This window comes from Bos taurus, chromosome 22, assembly GCF_002263795.3.
Source record: "Bos taurus isolate L1 Dominette 01449 registration number 42190680 breed Hereford chromosome 22, ARS-UCD2.0, whole genome shotgun sequence".
Classification (NCBI taxonomy): domain Eukaryota; kingdom Metazoa; phylum Chordata; class Mammalia; order Artiodactyla; family Bovidae; genus Bos; species Bos taurus.
The window spans coordinates 55,366,443-55,384,994 of record NC_037349.1 but is presented as its reverse complement, the minus strand read 5'-3'; the positions used below and the strand labels follow the sequence as shown (position 1 = coordinate 55,384,994).

The following is an 18,552-nucleotide window of genomic DNA, read 5'->3' as shown; positions in this document are numbered from 1 at the left end:
AGAGAGGGGGGGCTTCTGAGGCAAATGAATGGGTGCGATCTCAGAGCCTGCATCTCCCCATCACCTTGACCACACGGGGTCACTTACAACCTGACATCTCCCCATCACAACCACGCTGCCTCAGCCTTCTGCCAGCTGAGTTCCCCACCTTCTTCACCTCTGCGACCCAGACCACCTGTCCTGGCATCTCGGGTCCCTAAGGCTGGACAGGGCAGCAGAGACACACGGATCTAGCTCCAAAGTGGCAGGGGGTGGGAGGGAGGCACTTCCCATGTGGACAAAACAATACTGGCCAGAACTGTGTACCTTTGGCTCTTTCCTACAACCTGGGCCCAAGGAATGTCATCACAATGCCCTTGGCTTCCCCAAGGCCCTCGGTCCAGCCAGGCTGTCTCTCCACTTGTCCCCAGGTTGCCCTTCACTCTGCTTTTTAGCGTGGAACACCTCTAAACGGGATGTCACAACAGAAATAATTTAACAAATTCACCTAAGATTAGGATGGCTGAGAGTCTTGCCTTAATTTTCTCAGGGGCCATATGCATTAAAAACAAACAAAACCCTCAAAACTGAAGAACTCTCCTTGCTGACTAACCAGAAAACTAGACTGAGGAATGTGTAGATATTAGTCTGGTGGGGTGCTGGGCGGCAGCAGTGTTGTGCCGAAGTGAAGCTTCCTTTTCTGTCCAAAAGCAGGAGCTGCCCCGTGACCTGGGTTCTCAGGACTCAGGACTTCTCACGGGGCCTTCAGAAGAGCTCTGTAACTTACCTTTTCTTCCCTGCTGGCTCCACAAAAGGATGCAGATGAACTGTGAGTCACATATGCAAGCCAGTGACGCCAGGGACACTGACTTTCCCCAGAAAAGAAAGTGTTCTAGAATCACAAACTCCACCCTCAATCTCCTGCATAGCACCTGCCACAGGGAAGCGTGTGAAAACACCAGCTTTTTTATTTGTCAAAACGCCTTACATACTGTGAAAACAGCTCAGGGGACACAGCAGTAGGTCCCTTTACAAAGTAAAATCTATTTTGTAAATGGGTGCTATTTTCTTCGTTAAACCTAATATCTGGAATTCAAGAAAGGCACGGTAGTAATAACAGCAAAAATTTCAAAAAGAATTGAGCAGGGGGGGAAAAAAGGGTTGCAGGAAAAGATGCCAGGCAGAATGGACTTCACTAGGAAGGAAGGTTGAAAACAAGACCATTTTAATGAGGACACCCCAAAGATACCTCTCAGGACCTCATAATTCACTCATTCATTCATTAAGTGCTGTGTATCTGCTGCATACCTAATACTGTAATGAACAGTAAGAAAAGCAACAAGCACCGTAATAACAACAATAACACCTTACTGTCGTCTTTACAATTGACAATGTGTTTTAAATGATGGTTGCTCGATCCACAAAGTTATTGCCTGGGAATTTTAATGATGCCAAGATTAAAGCATAATTACTCAACCTCAATTTTGACCTTCTGAATAACTCAGACCCTCACCCCTATCTCCGTGGCTAACCTGCTTGCTGCAGCTCCAGCCACCAAGCCTGCGGAGGTGCTCCAGCTCCCGGCCTGCCACTGAGGCCACGAGTCTGAGGCTGCATGCAATTCAGCAAGCTGCAGCACAGTACTTCTGAGGCCTGGCTGCACATCAGAACCACCTAGAGAACTGTCTAGATTCCTAATGCCCAGGCTTTTCCTTGGACCATTTCAACTGGAGTCTCTGAGAGCGGGCCCAGGGAAGGATGCTTTCTAAAACTCTCCAGATGACTCAAATGTGCAGCCGGGGCGAGCGATCATTTACAGCAGTGAAGTACACGGACGGACCTCACGTGTCCAGCTTGATGTGTTTTGACAAGCTGCAGATTAACCACTGCACACGTCCCCCAGGGCATCGACTATCATCCCAGGCAACGCTCTCATATGCTTTCACAGGCAATCCCCAGGACCTCTACCCGCAGAGTGTGAGAGCTGTGTGCCCCTCACCCTCCCACCATCTAGCACCGTCAGTCTTCTAATTTTAGTCATTTCAGTGCGTGTGCAGGGATACGTCTTCACGGCCCTGATTCACACCCTATGATGACTACTGTTGAGCATGACATGTGTTCACTGGCCATGCACAGACCTTCCCTAGGAAGCCATGCTGGCCCAACCCTTCAGTCCCTTAAAAAAAAAAAAAAAAAAAGGTGTGCCTGTCTTATTACTGGGTGGCAGAAGCTGTCCATGTATCCTGGATATAGGCTGTTTGCCAAATACATGTCCTGCAGGTAGTTTCAGTTTGGGCCAGCCTTTGTGTTCTCTTATTGGCATCTTTCGAGAAGCAGAAATTTTAAATTTCGATGAAGTCCTGTTCATCCATTTTCTCACTTACGATCAGTATTTCCATGGTCCTAGGAGTCTCTGCCATCACAGGTCACCAGGCTGCTCTCTTCTAGAAGTGTTCTAGTTCCAGCTTTTATGTTTAGTTCTATGGCCTCACTGGGGTGTCACCTAAGGGCTCAGAGTGGCCAGTGAGGTCTCTCCCTTCTGGATGGCTAGGACTCCAGTGCCTTGCAGCCTGTAGGGGCTCTGGAACCTGATTTTGCCCACAGCAGACTCACGGTGCTTCCTGCCCAGATTACGGAGTCCTACCCTGAGAACGTACAGAGCCTCAACGTGCTGCTGCCCAGACACTCTTTTGGAACTCCTTCCCTGCACGGCTCGCACAGGTCTGATACTCTGTCCTGAAGTTTCAGCTGCCTGGATTCTCATCTCTGTTTCCTCAGCTCATCGAGACCAACAATACCTCCTTGGGCTCCCCGTGGGCTCTGACACAAGCTAAAAAGTGCCTCCGTGCAACAAACCGGGACAAACACCTTCTGAGCCCACACTCTCATTGCCTGCTGGTCAGCATCTGCTGAGTCACTTTACACAATGTACCCGGCTGCAAAACTGGTAGATGCACCATGGCAGGAGAGCCAGTTCATCAGTCACTCATCAGGTTGGAAACAGACGTCCAGAGATGGGTTTTAAAACCCTCAGTGTGGCTCTATAACCCTACATTTTATTGCCTCACCTTTGGGGGGAAATGGTAACCTCAAGTGGTTATTTGATTGATTCAAGGTCAGTTGTTTTCCTATTCAATGAATTCAACCCCAGGATTAGGCATATTATTTGTGGCTGAGCCGTTCTTTTCATGTCTTCTTCACTCAGACTAGCCTCCTGTCCAGGGCCTGGTGTAAGGAAGGTGATGAGGCAGTATCTATTGAATGAAAAACGACGCTAAACTGAACATACAAACAGAATCACGTAAGCTTGGCTAGCCAGTAAGTGAAATGGCTTCACAAGTTCTTTTCACGAATTTGATGCCTTGCCCTAGAACTTAGGTGGGCTCAGTGTTATCTATTATTTTTTAAACTTAATTATTTTTGGCTGTGCTGGGTCTTTGCTGCCGCACGGGCTTTTCTCTAGTTGCAGCGAGCAGGGGCTACTCTTCGTTTTGGTGTGTGGGCTTCTCTTACGACAGAGCACAGGCGCTAGGGCACATGGGCTCAGCAGTCACGGTGCAGGGACTTAGCTGTTTCGCGGCACGTGGGATCTTCCCAGACCAGGGATCAAACCCGTGCCCCTTGCTTTGGCAGGCGGATTCTTCACCACTGAGCCACCAGGGAAGCCCCCGTGTTACCTATTATTCCTTATAAGGCATGAGGGATAAAAGCATACGAGACCAGGCTCCCCACAGTAAGGACTGCATCATCCAATAGGTAAAATGCAGTAGCGTGACGTAGGTGTTGGGGAACAGGCTTGATCCTGGTGGGCTGATGCTTTCAAGAAAAGGGGAACCTGAACTCTAAGGCCCAGCATGACCTGGCCCTTGCTGATGTCCTAGCTCCGAGTCTGTCTTTCTTGACCCCGTGCCGCAGCCAGCCCGACTTCCTTTCCGTTCACAGAGGCACAGGCTGCATCCTACCTCAGCATCTGCACAGGCCGCTCTGTCCACCCTGGTCTATCTAACTCTCACCCGCGTTTCAGAGCTTAGCTTCCTCAAGCAAGTCCGTTCTAGGTCAGGTGTACCTGCTAAACATTCCCACGGCTGCTGAGCTCCTGCTTTGTGCACTTGCTGCAAGTGTAGCCATTCATGAAGTTAGTTTATTGGCCACACCCCTGACTAGACTCTCAGCTCCAGGCGAGGAAGGGGGAAGTTCATCTGCCTTTTCCCCAGCCCCCACATAGCAGGCCTTAAATAAACATATGATGAACGAGTAAGCCATAGGATAACCGAACAAATAAAGCAGGGGGAACTGCATTGGGTCACAGACTGTGGCTAGGATTTGAGTGAGCAAAAATTTCAGGCAGAGCTCAGATTCAAAGCCAGGTCTGTCTCCGGTGATAGGATGGATTATTCTTCCTGACTATGCACCGCCCACCTCTAATAGAATTATGCGTCCATGCCCGTTAGCCACATGGCTTTACAGGACCTCCCACCAGGTAGGCAGGGTATCTGGACCAACCCCACTGAGTTGGGGCCTGGTCCTGTGACCTGCTCTGGCGACGGCAATAGAGGACACTGCTGAGACTTTAAGAGACACAGGAAGTACTGGTAGCCTGACCAACTCCTTTACACTTCCACCTTCTACCATAAGGAGAGCAGGACCAGGTGACCACTGCTCCTGGAGCCTAGACTTCGACAGTATGACACACAGAATAGACTGGAACAGGACTCAAAGCCAGAGTCCGGTCCAGCCCAGCCACTGAGCCACGGCGAACCCGCAGCCCTGTGAACATGAAATCAGTGTTCGTGATCATAAGCCACTTGCACGCTGGGAGTGTGTGATGTGTAACGTTGTCGCAGCAGAAACGTAACTAAGAGGCCTCCTCAACGGCAGGGTGTAACTTCTTCTTCTCTCTCTTGTCATCCAGCGCCTAGCTGGGTGCAGAGGGCTCAGTCAGTCCCACTGAATTAAACCCAAGAGATGACGTTCTTCTGGTGAAATGGACAAGATGGTCAAAGCCACTTTTAAAGCAGAGGCTGAGAATAAATGAATCTAATGCTCAGTGACTAAACAGGGAAACCTTAAGAAAGGCTGAGAATAAATGAATCTAATGCCCAGTGACTAAACAGGGAAACCTTAAGAAAGGCTGAGAATAAATGAATCTAATGCCCAGTGACTAAACAGGGAAACCTTAAGAAAGCAGGCTTCTTTTTTTTTTTTTTTTTCCTATTTTTAAGCCAGGGCCGAGAGCCTCCTGTGGCACTTGCAGTAGCAGCAGATGCTTTGGGGACACCTGAGCTAACCTCTGTCACACAAATTGACGAGGCGTGCAAGACGCAGAATGTCTTCTGCTGGATAACCTCAAAAACATGGCCAGATGTTGAACCAAATGAGCTGAACGACTTGCCTCTCACTGTTTTCAAAGTAAACGACGGACGTCAAGAACAAGCAGCAGCTAGAGTGAAAGGCTGAACGTTTCGCCAGACCCTCCTTGTGCAGACTATCTGATTTCATAAACCTGTACTAACCATCAGGCGTCCTGGCCATGAGGGAGGTAATATCCTACAGCGGATCCAGTATCCAAAGTGGATAAACCCTTTGGAACAAGGCAGTATCTAAAACTATGTGGACCCCCAAATCCCTCAACTCAGGGCTTTGTAACTTATGAAACATTTTTGTCATACAGTCTCCATGGTGGTTTTACAGTAATACATGAGGGTTTTATTTTGTTCTTGTAATCCCCACTTCTGAGGTGAGGAAACACACAATGGGGCCCTGGCAGGAAGTGACCGATGTCTGAGTCTGTTCCCTCCATCCCGTAGGGCCTCCTTCCCACATGATTAACACTTAAACACTGACAGGCCAGGCAAAAAGCCCTGACGTTCTCAGCACCCAGCACCAACGTACCACTCCGGGGAATATCTTCTGCAGCCGGTCTGCGGCTGCCAGGGCCTTGGGCTTCCCACCCGCCAGGCAATCTTCAAATTCATACAGAGGCTGCCTCACAGGGTTAGAGTAGGAGATCTTGGCATTGTCCACGAACGTGATGTGTCTGACACCCCAACCCTGCACAGAAAAACAGGAGATCGTGGTGGGTTTCTGATGAACATTTCACAGGGTGTCTCTCTGGAAATCTCTAAAAGGGGTTTGGCTTTGGGGCAGCTTGGGAACCTCAAAATACAGGAAACGCTGGAAATTGAATTGTGCAGAGTCCATTTTTGACAGATAGAATGTCAACTTCTTTAAAAGATGAAATAATTATACACCCGGTGCCTTGCTTCCTACAGCAATGAGACTAAGACATATGTCACTGCTGGTCTGACTAATACTTCACTATTTTTGACAGTGGCACCAGAGGAAGCTTAGGAAGGTGAGTCCCTGCTGCTGTCTTCAGAGGACTGGCAAGGGCCACCCAGTGACCTCGCTCTCCCTGAATGAGTCAGTGGGCATACGTAACAGCGCGTCCTAAAATTCACTCAAAGCCTGAAATAGCTCCATGTATTAATAAAAGTGACTTGTAAGTTATTTCCAATTGTATAACATGACAGAAGATTTTGTACTATTTCTCAATGAGGCAAAGCCCTTATGAATATTCTGGAATGTAGGGGACAGCTCTACATTCTCAGAAATAGCTTTCATGACTTCATCCATTTCAATTAAATCTTAGAACTGAACAATTTTAAAGTTAGATAGGCTCCCTAAAATCTTTAGCTCCATTACTTTATTTTACAGATACAGAAACCGAAGCCCAGAAAAGATACGTGACTCACCGTGGGTCATAAATCTGGTTAATGGTGAGGAGGAAATGAGATGCCCCGGGTGGAGGCAAGAAGATGCCTCCTTTCTGGGGGGTGAGGTGGGATGCATCTATTTCAGCAAATCACAAAGAGTGGGGGTCATAAATCTGGTTAATGGTGAGGAGGAAATGAGATGCCCCGGGTGGAGGCAAGAAGATGCCTCCTTTCTGGGGGGTGAGGTGGGATGCATCTATTTCAGCAAATCACAAAGAGTGGCCTAAGAGAAGCCCTGCTAGGACTGACTGCAGAGTCTGACTAAGAGTCTGATCTCTGCCTTATTTCAATATCCTTCCATCAGTTCAGTTAGTTCAGTTGCTCAGTCGTGTCTGACTCTGCGACCCCATGGACTGCAGCACACCAGGCTTCCCTGTCCCTCATCAATTCTTGGAGCTTGCTCAAACTTATTTCCATAGAGTCGGTGATGCCATCCAACCATCTTATCCTCTGTCGTCCCCTTCTCCTCTTGCCTTCAGTCTTTCCCAGCATCAGGGTCTTTTCCAGTGAGTCGGCTCTTCACATCAGGTGGCCAAAATATTGGAGTTTCAGTTTCAGCATCAGTCCTTCCAATGAATATTCAGGACTGATTTCCTTTAGGATTGACTCGTTTGATCTCCTTGCTGTCCAAAGGACTCTCAAGAGTCTTCTCCAACACCACAGTTCAAAAGCATCAATTCTTTGGTGTTCAGCTTCCATTATGGTCCAGCTCTCACATCCATACATTACTAATGGAAAAACCACAGCTTTGACTAGATGGACCTTTGTTGGCAAAGTAACGTCTCTGTTTTTTAATATGCTGTCTAGGTTGGTCATAACTTTTCTTCCAAGGAGAAAGTGTCTTCTAATTTCATGACTAAAGTCACCATCTGCAGTGATTCTGGAGCCCCCCAAAATAAAGTCTGTCACTAATTCCATTGTTTCCCCATCTATTTGCCATGAAGTGATGGGATTGGATGTCATGATCTTCGTTTTTGGAATGTTGTGTTTTAAGCCAACTTTTTCACTCTCCTCTTTCACTTTCATCAAGAGGTTCTTTAGTTCTTCTTCCGTCTCTGCCATAAGGGTGGTGTCATCTGCATATGTGAGGCTATTGATATTTCTCCCAGCAATCTTGATTCCAGCTTGTGCTTCATCTAGCCTGGCATTTCGCATGATGTACTCTGCAACTTATTTATAAGTTAAATAAGCAGGGTGACAATATAGAGCCTTGATGTACTCCTTTCCCAATTTGGAACCAGTCTGTTGTTCCCTCCATCAGGGACACTGAAATTCAGTTAGTCTGACAAGTGCAGAGGCAAAGTCAACACAATCCATGATTCGGGGCTGAGGATGACGGGCCAGAATCCATCCTTTAGAAAGCATAGTTTAGATTGGCTGTGTGTTTTGAAGCCCACGGGTAACTCTGGTCTACTCACCCTGTGTCATAAGTGACTTTCACCAGCTGAGCAAACCACCATGTAGGGGGAACAAAGGTATGGAAAATCCAAAAGTCATTTGTGCTTGGCTAGAGAAGGCGATGGCACCCCACTCCAGTACTCTTGCCGGGAAAATCCCACGGACAGAGGAGCCTGGTAGGCTGCAGTCCATGGGGTCTCGAAGAGTTGGACACGACTGAGCGACTTCACTTTCACTTTTCACTTTCATGCATTGGAGAAGGAAATGGCAACCCACTCCAGTGTTCTTGCCTGGAGAATCCCAGGGACGGGGGAGCCTGGTGGGCTGCCGTCTATGGAGTCGTACAGAGTTGGACACGACTGAAGCGACTTAGCAGCAGCAGCAGCAGGGTATGTTTATTTTGGGAGTATTTTTGCATTCCTTAAAGCAATGCTGAGTGGAGAGCAGGGAAGGCAGTCTGGAAACTGCTAGATGGTAGAGGAAAGCTACATACATGATAAGCATGCTGCATGTGAGCCACAGGCACACGTACTCACACACTTGACTTTCGGTTTCTTGGAATGCCATACAGTTTAATGGGCTTCCCTAGCAGACCAGCTGGCAAAGAATCCACCTGCAGTGCAGGAGACCTGGTTCAATTCCTGGGTCGGGAAGACCACCTGGAGCATGGACAGGTTACCCACTCCAGTATTCTTGGGCTTCCCTGGTGGCTCAGACAGTAAAGAATCTGCCTGCAATGCAGGAAACCTGGGTTCGATCCCTAAGTTGGGAAGATCCCCTGGAGGAGGGATGGCAACCTGCGGGGAGCGAGCTCCGCCCGTGGCAAAGGTCATGAGGAAGGAGGCTTGGCATACACAAAGGCGGGATCAAGCCTCAGGAGTCTCCCTGGAAATTCTTGAGCATCTACCCCCAAAACCAGAGTCTGCCTACTTTCTGCTTTGTGCTCTCACCTACACCTCTGACTTTACGGGGGGCTGTCCCCCACTACCTCTCTCTGAAAAAAGAGTTAGTTTACAGTCCAGTTAATAATTCCTGGGTGAGACAGTGTTTCAACCTACAAACTCCTTTGGAAGTCCTCTAGCCTGCCTGAATAGGTTTTTCCGGCCACATGTGATTGTTCAGAGCCTCCCAACTGTGAGAAGCAGGAGATGTTCTAAACTGTCTAAACACAGATTCTTTTGAGTAGTTAAAAGATTGATTAGAAATTGTATTGGTGAAGGGTTTTTCATTTATTGGGCCAATGTTTGCTGCTAAGTCTCCATACTCCTTACCTACTGTGTCCTTGGCAGTGTATTGATTGATATAATGGGTGTATAGAAATGTAAGTAGTAGCCTCAATGTTTGTAACCTTGGACCCTTGAGTTAATTCTTTTCTTGACTGAGCCCACCTCACCTTTGCCCTATAGGAATGCAGCTTTGTCCAATGCTTTTTTGGAGGCTGGGGCCTGACTTTGGAATAATCACCTTTAGAGAAAGACAAGTTTCTTAAAATGTTAACAGGCCTCCTGGCCAGAAGATGATGTAATTCACCTGAACTTTTGCATATGATAAGTTTGAAAGCCTGGCTTCCATTAGGACCAGGAGCTGCTGTCCTTGCATGACTCCACCCCTTCCCCCATTATCCTCTATGCACAACTTAAGGTATAAAAACTACTTTGGAAAATAAAGTGCGGGCCTTGTTCACCGAAACTTGGTCTCCCCATGTCGTTCTTTCTCTTACCTTTTGGCTGAATTATTCAGCCTCTTTTCTCCACTGAATTTCCTCACTGAGCTATCCTCATTCTATTACTCTTTATATCTTTGATAAATATTTAAATAAATAGGTCGCCGACCGTCCCCGCTTCAAATACCCTGGATCAGCCGGGGCTGGTCCCCGGCAGCAACCCATTCCAGTGTTCTTGCCTGGAGAATCCCCATGGACAGACGTGCCTGGCGGGCTACAGTCCACGGGGTCACAAAGAGTTGGACTGAGACACTAAGCACACACAGAATAAGAAGCGAAGTGAACGTCACTCAGTCGTGTCCGACTCTGCGACCCCACGCACTATACCATCCGTGGAATTCACCAGGCCAGAATATTGAAGTGGGTGGCCTTTCCCTTCTCCCGGGGATTTTCCAACCCAGGGATTGAACCCAGGTCTCCCACATTGCAGGTGGATTCTTTACCAGCTGAGCCACAAGGCTCAAGACTACTGGAGAGGGTAGCCTATCCCTTCTCCAACAGACTAAGCACATACAGTGTAATGGCTAATTGGCAAACATTAAAGAAAATTACAACACTCAATGCTAGTGAGGATGGGGTTTCAGTGATTGAGAATGTAATACTGGTATTTTATTTCATTGAGAGTTCATTGATTGAGAATGTAAACTGGTATCACTCTTCTGGAAAGCAATCTGGCAATATGATTCTAGGATTTTTTACATGCTCATATCAATCATATCAACCTACTTCCAGCAATCTATCTTAGGAAATAATCCAAAATACTGACAAAAATGCAATCACCAAGATGTTCTCTGTAAAATAATTTATAGTTGTAAAAGATCGAAAGCAATGTTAATGTCTAAAAATAGGGGAATGTCTCAGTAAATCATGTTTCATCATATAAGAAGGCATATTCTATAGCCAACTTCTTGTTGCCAACATCCAATGGATCATAAAAAAGCAAGAAGAGTTCCAGAAAAACATCTACTTCTGCTTTATTGACTACGCCAAAGCCTTTCACTGTGTGGATCACAACAAACTACAGAAAATTCTTAAAAGAGATGGGAATACCAGACCACCTGACCTGCCTCCTGAGAAATCTGTATGTAGGTCAAGAAGCAACAGTTAGAACTGGACATGGAACAACGGACTGGTTCCAAATTGGGAAAGGAGTACGTCAAGACTGTATATTATCACTCTGCTTATTTAACTTATATGCAGAGTACATCATGTGAAATGCCAGGCTGGATAAAGCACATGCTGGAATCAAGATTGCCAGGAGAAATATCAATAACCTCAGATATGCAGATGACGCCACCCTTATGGTAGAAAGTGAAGAAGAACTAAAAAGCCTCTTGATGAAAGTGAAAGAGGAGAGTGAAAAAGTTGGCTTAAAGCTCAACATTCAGAAAACTAAGATCATGGCATCCAGTCCTATCACTCCATGGCAAATAGATGGGGAAACAATGGAAACAGTGTCAGACTTTATTTTGGGGGGCTCCAAAATCGCTGCAGATGGTGACTGCAGCCATGAAATTAAAAGATGCTTGCTCCTTGGAAGAAAAGCTACGACCAACCTAGACAGCATATTAAAAAGCAGAGACATTACTTTGCTGACAAAGGTCTGTCTAGTCAAAGCTATGGGTTTTCTAGTAGTTATGTATGAATGCGAGAGTTGGACCATAAAGAAAGCTGAACACTGAAGAATTGATGCTTTTGAACTGTGGTGTTGGAGAAGACTCTTGAGAGTCCCTTGGACTGCAAGGAGATCCAACCAGCCTATATCCTAAAGGAAATCAGTCCTGAATATTCATTGGAAGGACTTATGCTGAAGCTGAAACTCCAATACTTTGGCCACCTGATACGAAGAGCTGACTCACTGGAAAAGACCCTGATGCTGGGAAAGATTGAAGGCAAGAGGAGAAGGGGATGACAGAGGATGAGATGTTTGGGTGGCATCACTGACTCGATGGACATGAGTTTGAACAAGCTCTCGGAGTTGGTGATGGACAGAGAGGCCTGGCGTGCTGTGGTCCATGGGGTTGCAAAGAGTAGGACACGACTGAGCAACTGAACTGAACTGATTCTACAGCCATTAAAAAAGCTTTTTAGGTATCCTTTTTAATGACATTAGAAAGTATTTTAACTGATGAAAACAAGGGACATTTTTACATATCAAATAAACAATTTAAATATATGTTAAACAAACATTGAAAGGCAGGTGATAAAGTAGTAGAAAAACAGGTCTTTTTCTGCCTCATAACTCTTTCACTGTAGAAACTTTCTATAATGGATCTAGATCTATACTGACTTCATAATTTTAAAAGTGCTGGGAAAACCTATGTACCTAATTCTGGAAGTTAGGGAAAGAATGAAATAAATTCCCATAAAAAGATGAATAAATGAATAAAAAGTAGATAGTAATGAATCTGGAAACAAACCAAAACAAAAATTACAGAAAAAAGAGATCAAGGATTTAGTTTTCTAGAAAGAGAAGCCTATCTGGCAAGTCTGAATAAGAGGAAAAAAAGAGAAAAAAGAAATATTCAACATTAGGAATATGGTTCAGGTGGTAAAGAATCTGCTGCAATACAGGAGACCTGGGCTCGATCCCTGGTTTGGGAAGATCTCCCAGAGCAGGGAATGGCAACCCACCCCAGTATTCTTGCCTGAGACTCCCATGGACAGAGGAGCCTGTCTGGCTACAGTCCATGGGGTCGCAAAGAGGTGGACACGACTGAGCGACCAACACTACTACTACTACAGAGAAGACAGGAACTTCCCTGGGGGTCAGGACTTAAGACTCTGAGCTTCCACTACAGGGATCCCACTCAATCCCTGGTCAGGGAACTAATATCCCACATGCCCTGCAACACTGCCAAAGATAAATAAATAGATACTAAATAAAGATGGGAAAGATGGCAAGAGAATACTATATTTATTTTATATCAATTAATTTTCAAATTTAGATGAAATGGATGATTTTCTAGGAAAACAACATGACTAAACTGACTCAAAAGAGGTATAAAATCTAAAAGGTCAATGACTGTAGAAACATCTCTAAAACTTCCACAGATCCCCTGCTCTCATTGCTAACAAAATTCCAAAGGCACCAGGCTGAGCTGCATTTATAACTGAATTTTACCAAACCATCAAGGAACTGATACTTCATACTCTAAACCTGTCCTGCCACATAGAAAAAGGCAGAAAGTTTTATTTTATAAAAGTAGTGTAATTCAGCTATCAATGACACCAGAAAGGAAAAGAAAAACATTATTATAAACCAGTCTGACTTATTAACACATATGGAAAACTTAGTAGTAAAACATTACCAGTTGACCTCCATTGTATATTAGAAGAATAACAAGCTACGAACAAATAAGAGTTTTTCCCAGGAATGCTCAGCATGAGAATACTTAGATTGTCTTGATAGATGCATTTGATGATAAAGCTCAACAATCATTTCTGATATAAACTCGCAGCAAACTAGAAAGAAAAATCTGCCTCCTTAACTTATAGAAGAACATTAGCAGAAACCAACATCATGTATAAAAACTAAAGGAAAAAACAAGAAGCTTCTCATTGAAATCAGTAACCAAACGAGGGTGCTAACTCTCGCCACTGTTCCTCACCATTTTTATGGAGTCCTAGTCAATCCAATAAGACAAGGAAAAGAAACCGATACAGATGTTGGTGAGGAACACTTATCAACCTAGAAAATTCAAAAGAATCAAACAAAAATCTATCATAGCCAAGAAAGTTTAGAAAGATGACTAGATAGAAGATAAACATTCAAAACTCAGTATCTTTCTTATATATTCATCCCAGTAAGAGTCAATTGGAAAATTTAGTGGGAGGAACATATCTTTAAAAGAAAAAGAAGTTAAATAAACTAATTAAAGGAGGCATGTGGGAAACCTATATAAATAAAATGCTACAAAGATGATCTAAATAATTTAAGAGATATACAATGCTTCTGGAACTAAGGATCAATATTGTAAAGATGTTAATCTCTTCCAATTTATCTATAAATTCACTGTAATTTGAGTGAAAGCTATGAGTAATAATGCAGGAATGAACAAATAGAATGATGGAATAAAAACAGACTCCAAAAAGAGACTCAGGTATAAAGGAATTTAGAATTTAATAAAGGTGGAAAATGAGATTTGTATCAGTGAATGAATGACATTAAAATAAATGACTATTTAAAAATGTTACATTGTTAAATTCCATAAAACAAAAAATAAATTCCACATTAATAAAGATCTAAACATAAAAACAGGAGTTAAACCATAAAGGAAAAGATTAACGTATTCAATAATATTAATTTATTAATTTAAAATTAATAAATTAAAAAAACCCTTTACGTGGCTAAAGATAAATAAATGGAGAAAAATATTTGCATTACATTACAGAAAAACGGTTAATATCCATAAAAAAGGAAAAGTGTTAGGCAGAAGATGAGATGGTTAGATAGCATCACTGACTCAATGGATGCGAATATGCGCAAACTCCAGGAGACAGCAGAGGACAAAAGGAGCCTGGCGTGCTGCAGCCACGGGGCCCCCAAAAGTCCGATGTGACTCAGCAACTGACAATCCATAAAAAAAGGTACCCCCAGACAAGATACAAAAAACAGCCTAAAGGACACGAATAGAACAAACAAAATTCACAAATGAAATCAAGTTAAAGACTAACCCTCACTAATTAAAGAAATGCAAACCAAAAAGCTGTTTTATATTCTAACATAGCAGTTCTACTTCTAGAGTTTTTTCCTAAAGAAATAATCCCATGGACATGTAAAGGTATAAGAATGTTCATTTCAACAGCATCTCCAAAAGAGAAATATGCTGAAATTGTTTACATGAACTGAAGCAAGTCATAACAGTGGGCTTCCCTGTTGGCTTAGATGGTGAAGAATCCACCTGCAATGCGGGAGACCTGGGTTTGATCCCTGGGTCGGGAAGATCCCCTGGAGGAAGGCGTAGCAACCCACTCCAGGATTCTTGCCTGGAGAATTCCCATGGACAGAGGAGCCTGGTGGGCTACAGCCCATGGGGTCACAAAGAGTCAGACATGACTAGGTGACGAAGCATAGCACAGCATATAACAAATTTCTGTATGTACATAAAATGGAACAGAGAACCACAATTATTGCTCTATTGAGTTAAAAATAGAAACTTGCTATAAACAGGTTGTAATGATCCAAGCTTTGCAAATATAAATAATTAAATAAGAGCAAAGATGACCAGTGCATCTCTGTATTTGCACACACCTATGAAAATTACTTCATTACTTCATTCTCCAGAAAGAATGAAGGGATGGAGCCAAAGCCAAAAGAATACCCAGCTGTGGACGTGACTGGTGATAGAAGCAAGGTCCGATGCTGTAAAGAGCAATATTGCATAGGAGCGTGGAATGTCAGGTCCATGAATCAAGGCAAATTGGAAGTGGTCAAACAAGAGATGGCAAGAGTGAATGTCGACATTCTAGGAAACAGCGAATTGAAAGGGACTGGAATGGGTGAATTTAACTCAGATGACCATTATATCTACTACTGCGGGCAGGAATCCCTCAGAAGAAATGGAGTAGCCATCATGGTCAACAAAAGAGTCTGAAATGCAGTACTTGGATGCAATCTCAAAAACGACAGAATGATCTCTGTTCGTTTCCAAGGCAAACCATTCAATATCACGGTATCCAAGTCTATGCCCCGACCAGTAACGCTGAAGAAGCTGAAGTTGAACAGTTCTATGAAGACCTACAAGACCTTTTAGAACTAACACCCAAAAAAGATGTCCTTTTCATTATAGGGGACTGGAATGCAAAAGTAGGAAGTCAAGAAACACCTGGAGTAACAGGCAAATTTGGCCTTGGAATACGGAATGAAGTAGGACAAAGACTAATAGAGTTTTGCCAAGAAAATGCACTGGTCATAACAAACACTCTCTTCCAACAACACAAGAGAAGACTCTATACGTGGACATCATCAGATGGTCAACACTGAAATCAGATTGATTATATTCTTTGCAGCCAAAGATGGAGAAGCTCTATACAGTCAGCAAAAACAAGACCGGGAGCTGACTGTAGCTCAGATCATGAACTCCTTATTGCCAAATCCAGACTTAAATTGAAGAAAGTAGGGAAAACCACTAGACCATTCAAGTATGACCTAAATCAAATCCCTTATGATTATACAGTGGAAGTGAGAAATAGATTTAAGGGCCTAGATCTGATAGATAGAGTGCCTGATGAGCTATGGAATGAGGTTCGTGACATTGTACAGGAGACACAGATCAAGACCATCCCCATGGAAAAGAAATGCAAAAAACCAAAATGGCTGCCTGGGGAGGCCTTACAAATAGCTGTGAAGAGAAACAAAAAGCAAAGGAGAAAAGGAAAGATATAAACATCTGAATGCAGAGTTCCAAAGAATAGCTAGAAGAGATAAGAAAGCCTTCTTCAGCAATCAATGCAAAGAAATAGAGGAAAACAACAGAATGGGAAAGACTAGAGATCTCTTCAAGAAAATCAGAGATACCAAAGGAACATTTCATGCAAAGATGGGCTCAATAAAGGACAGAAATGGTATGGACCTAACAGAAGCAGAAGATATTAAGAAGAGATGGCAAGAATACACAGAAGAACTGTACAAAAAAGATCTTCACTATCCAGATAATCACGATGGTGTGATCACTCACCTAGAGCCAGACATCCTGGAATGTGAAATCGAGTGGGCCTTAGAAAGCATCACTACGAACAAAGCTAGTGGAAGCGACAGAATTCCAGTTGAGCTATTCCAAATCCTGAAAGATGATGCTGTGAAAGTGCTGCACTCAATATGCCAGCAAATTTGAACACTCAGCAGTGGCCACAGGACTGGAAAAGTCCAATCCCAAAGAAAGGTAATGCCAAAGAATGCTCAAACTACCGCACAATTGCACTCATCTCACACGCTAGTAAAGTAACGCTCAAAAGTCTCCAAGCCAGGCTTCAGCAATACGTGAACTGTGAACTTCCAGATGTTCAAGCTGGATTTAGAAAAGGCAGAGGAACCAGAGATCAAATTGCCAACATCCGCTGGATCATGGAAAAATCAAGAGAGTTCCAGAAAAACATCTATTTCTGCTTTATTGACTATGCCAAAGCCTTTGACTGTGTGGATCACAATAAACCGTGGGAAATTCTGAAAGAGATGGGAATACCAGACCACCTGATCTGCCTCTTGAGAAATTTGTATGCAGGTCAGGAAGCAACAGTTAGAACTGGACATGGAACAACAGACTGGTTCCAAATAGGAAAAGGAGTACGTCAAGGCTGTATATTGTCACCCTGCTTATTTAACTTATATGCAGAGTACATCATGAGAAACACTGGACTGGAAGAAACACAAGCTGGAATCAAGATTGCCAGGAGAAATATCAATAACCTCAGATATGCAGATGACACCACCTTATGGCAGAAAGTGAAGAGGAACTCAAAAGCCTCTTGATGAAAGTGAAAGTGGAGAGTGAAAATGTTGGCTTAAAGCTCAACATTCAGAAAACGAAGATCATGGCATCCGGTCCAATAACTTCATGGGAAATAGATGGGGAAACAGTGGAAACAGTGTCAGACTTTATTTTTTTGGGCTCCAAAATCACTACAGATGGTGACTGTAGCCATGAAATTAAAAGACGCTTACTCCTTGGAAGGATAGTTATGACCAACCTAGATAGCATATTCAAAAGCAGAGACATTACTTTGCCAACAAAGGTCCGTCTAGTCAAGGCTATGGTTTTTCCTGTGGTCATGTATGGATGTGAGAGTTGGACTGTGAAGAAGGCTGAGCGCCGAAGAATTGATGCTTTTGAACTGTGGTGTTGGAGAAGACTCTTGAGAGTCCCTTGGACTGCAAGGAGATCCAACCAGTCCATTCTGAAGGAGATCAGCCCTGGGATTTCTTTGGAAGGAATGATGCTAAAGCTGAAACTCCAGTACTTTGGCTACCTCATGCAAAGAGTTGACTCACTGGAAAAGACTCTGATGCTGGGAGGGATTGGGGGCAGGAGGAGAAGGGGACCACAGAGGATGAGATGGCTGGATGGCATCACTGACTCGATGGACGTGAGTCTCAGTGAACTCCGGGAGTTGGTGTTGGACAGGGAGGCCTGGTGTGCTGTGATTCATGGGGTCGCAAAGAGTCAGACACGACTGAGCGACTGATCTGATCTGATGAAAATTACAGGGAAAGATGCTCCATAGCACTTGACAAAGTCTGCTTAATTCTGGGAAGTGACTTGGGATGAGAGTGGAGGCAGATTTCTTGCTTCCACCTTATAACAAAACCATGTGTTCCTTTTATACTGAAAGACATACTGAGAGAAGAAAGGAGGGAGGGCGGGAGACAGAAGGAGAAAGAAGGCACTCAGGTGCAGTTGGCGGTCCCCTGGTATGCACAGGGGGTGGGGTCCGGGAGCCCCTGGAACCAGCCAGAGATTCTTTTTTTTTGTTTTTGAGCCAATGAACTCCCGCTTGAAGATCAAGGTGGGCTGGAAAACAAATTTACTTAAAATGTAAACTTCAGTCAAAACTGAACGACAACCTGAGAGCGAAAAAAGAAAAAGAGGAAAAAGGAAGGAGGAATGCAACAAAAAGACCAAAAAAAAAAAAAAAACAGAGAGATGTATGCTTGGCTGTTGGGGTTGTTTAGTTGGT

The 18,552-nt window shown here is 44.1% G+C and overlaps 1 protein-coding gene across 22 annotated transcripts in view; it reads right to left on the bottom strand.

Annotated features, from left to right (window-relative positions):
- The window catches only part of ATG7 (autophagy related 7), a 274,102-nt gene that overhangs the window by 193,594 nt on the left and 61,956 nt on the right, over nucleotides 1-18,552 (bottom strand). For all 22 annotated transcript variants that reach the window (XR_009492304.1, XR_814634.4, NM_001142967.1 and 19 more), the window contains 1 exon segment: nucleotides 5,872-6,030. Coding sequence is in view for 20 of the 22 variants with exons in the window: in NM_001142967.1 (NP_001136439.1) it covers nucleotides 5,872-6,030 (159 nt within the window). In the remaining 2 variants the exon portion in view is untranslated.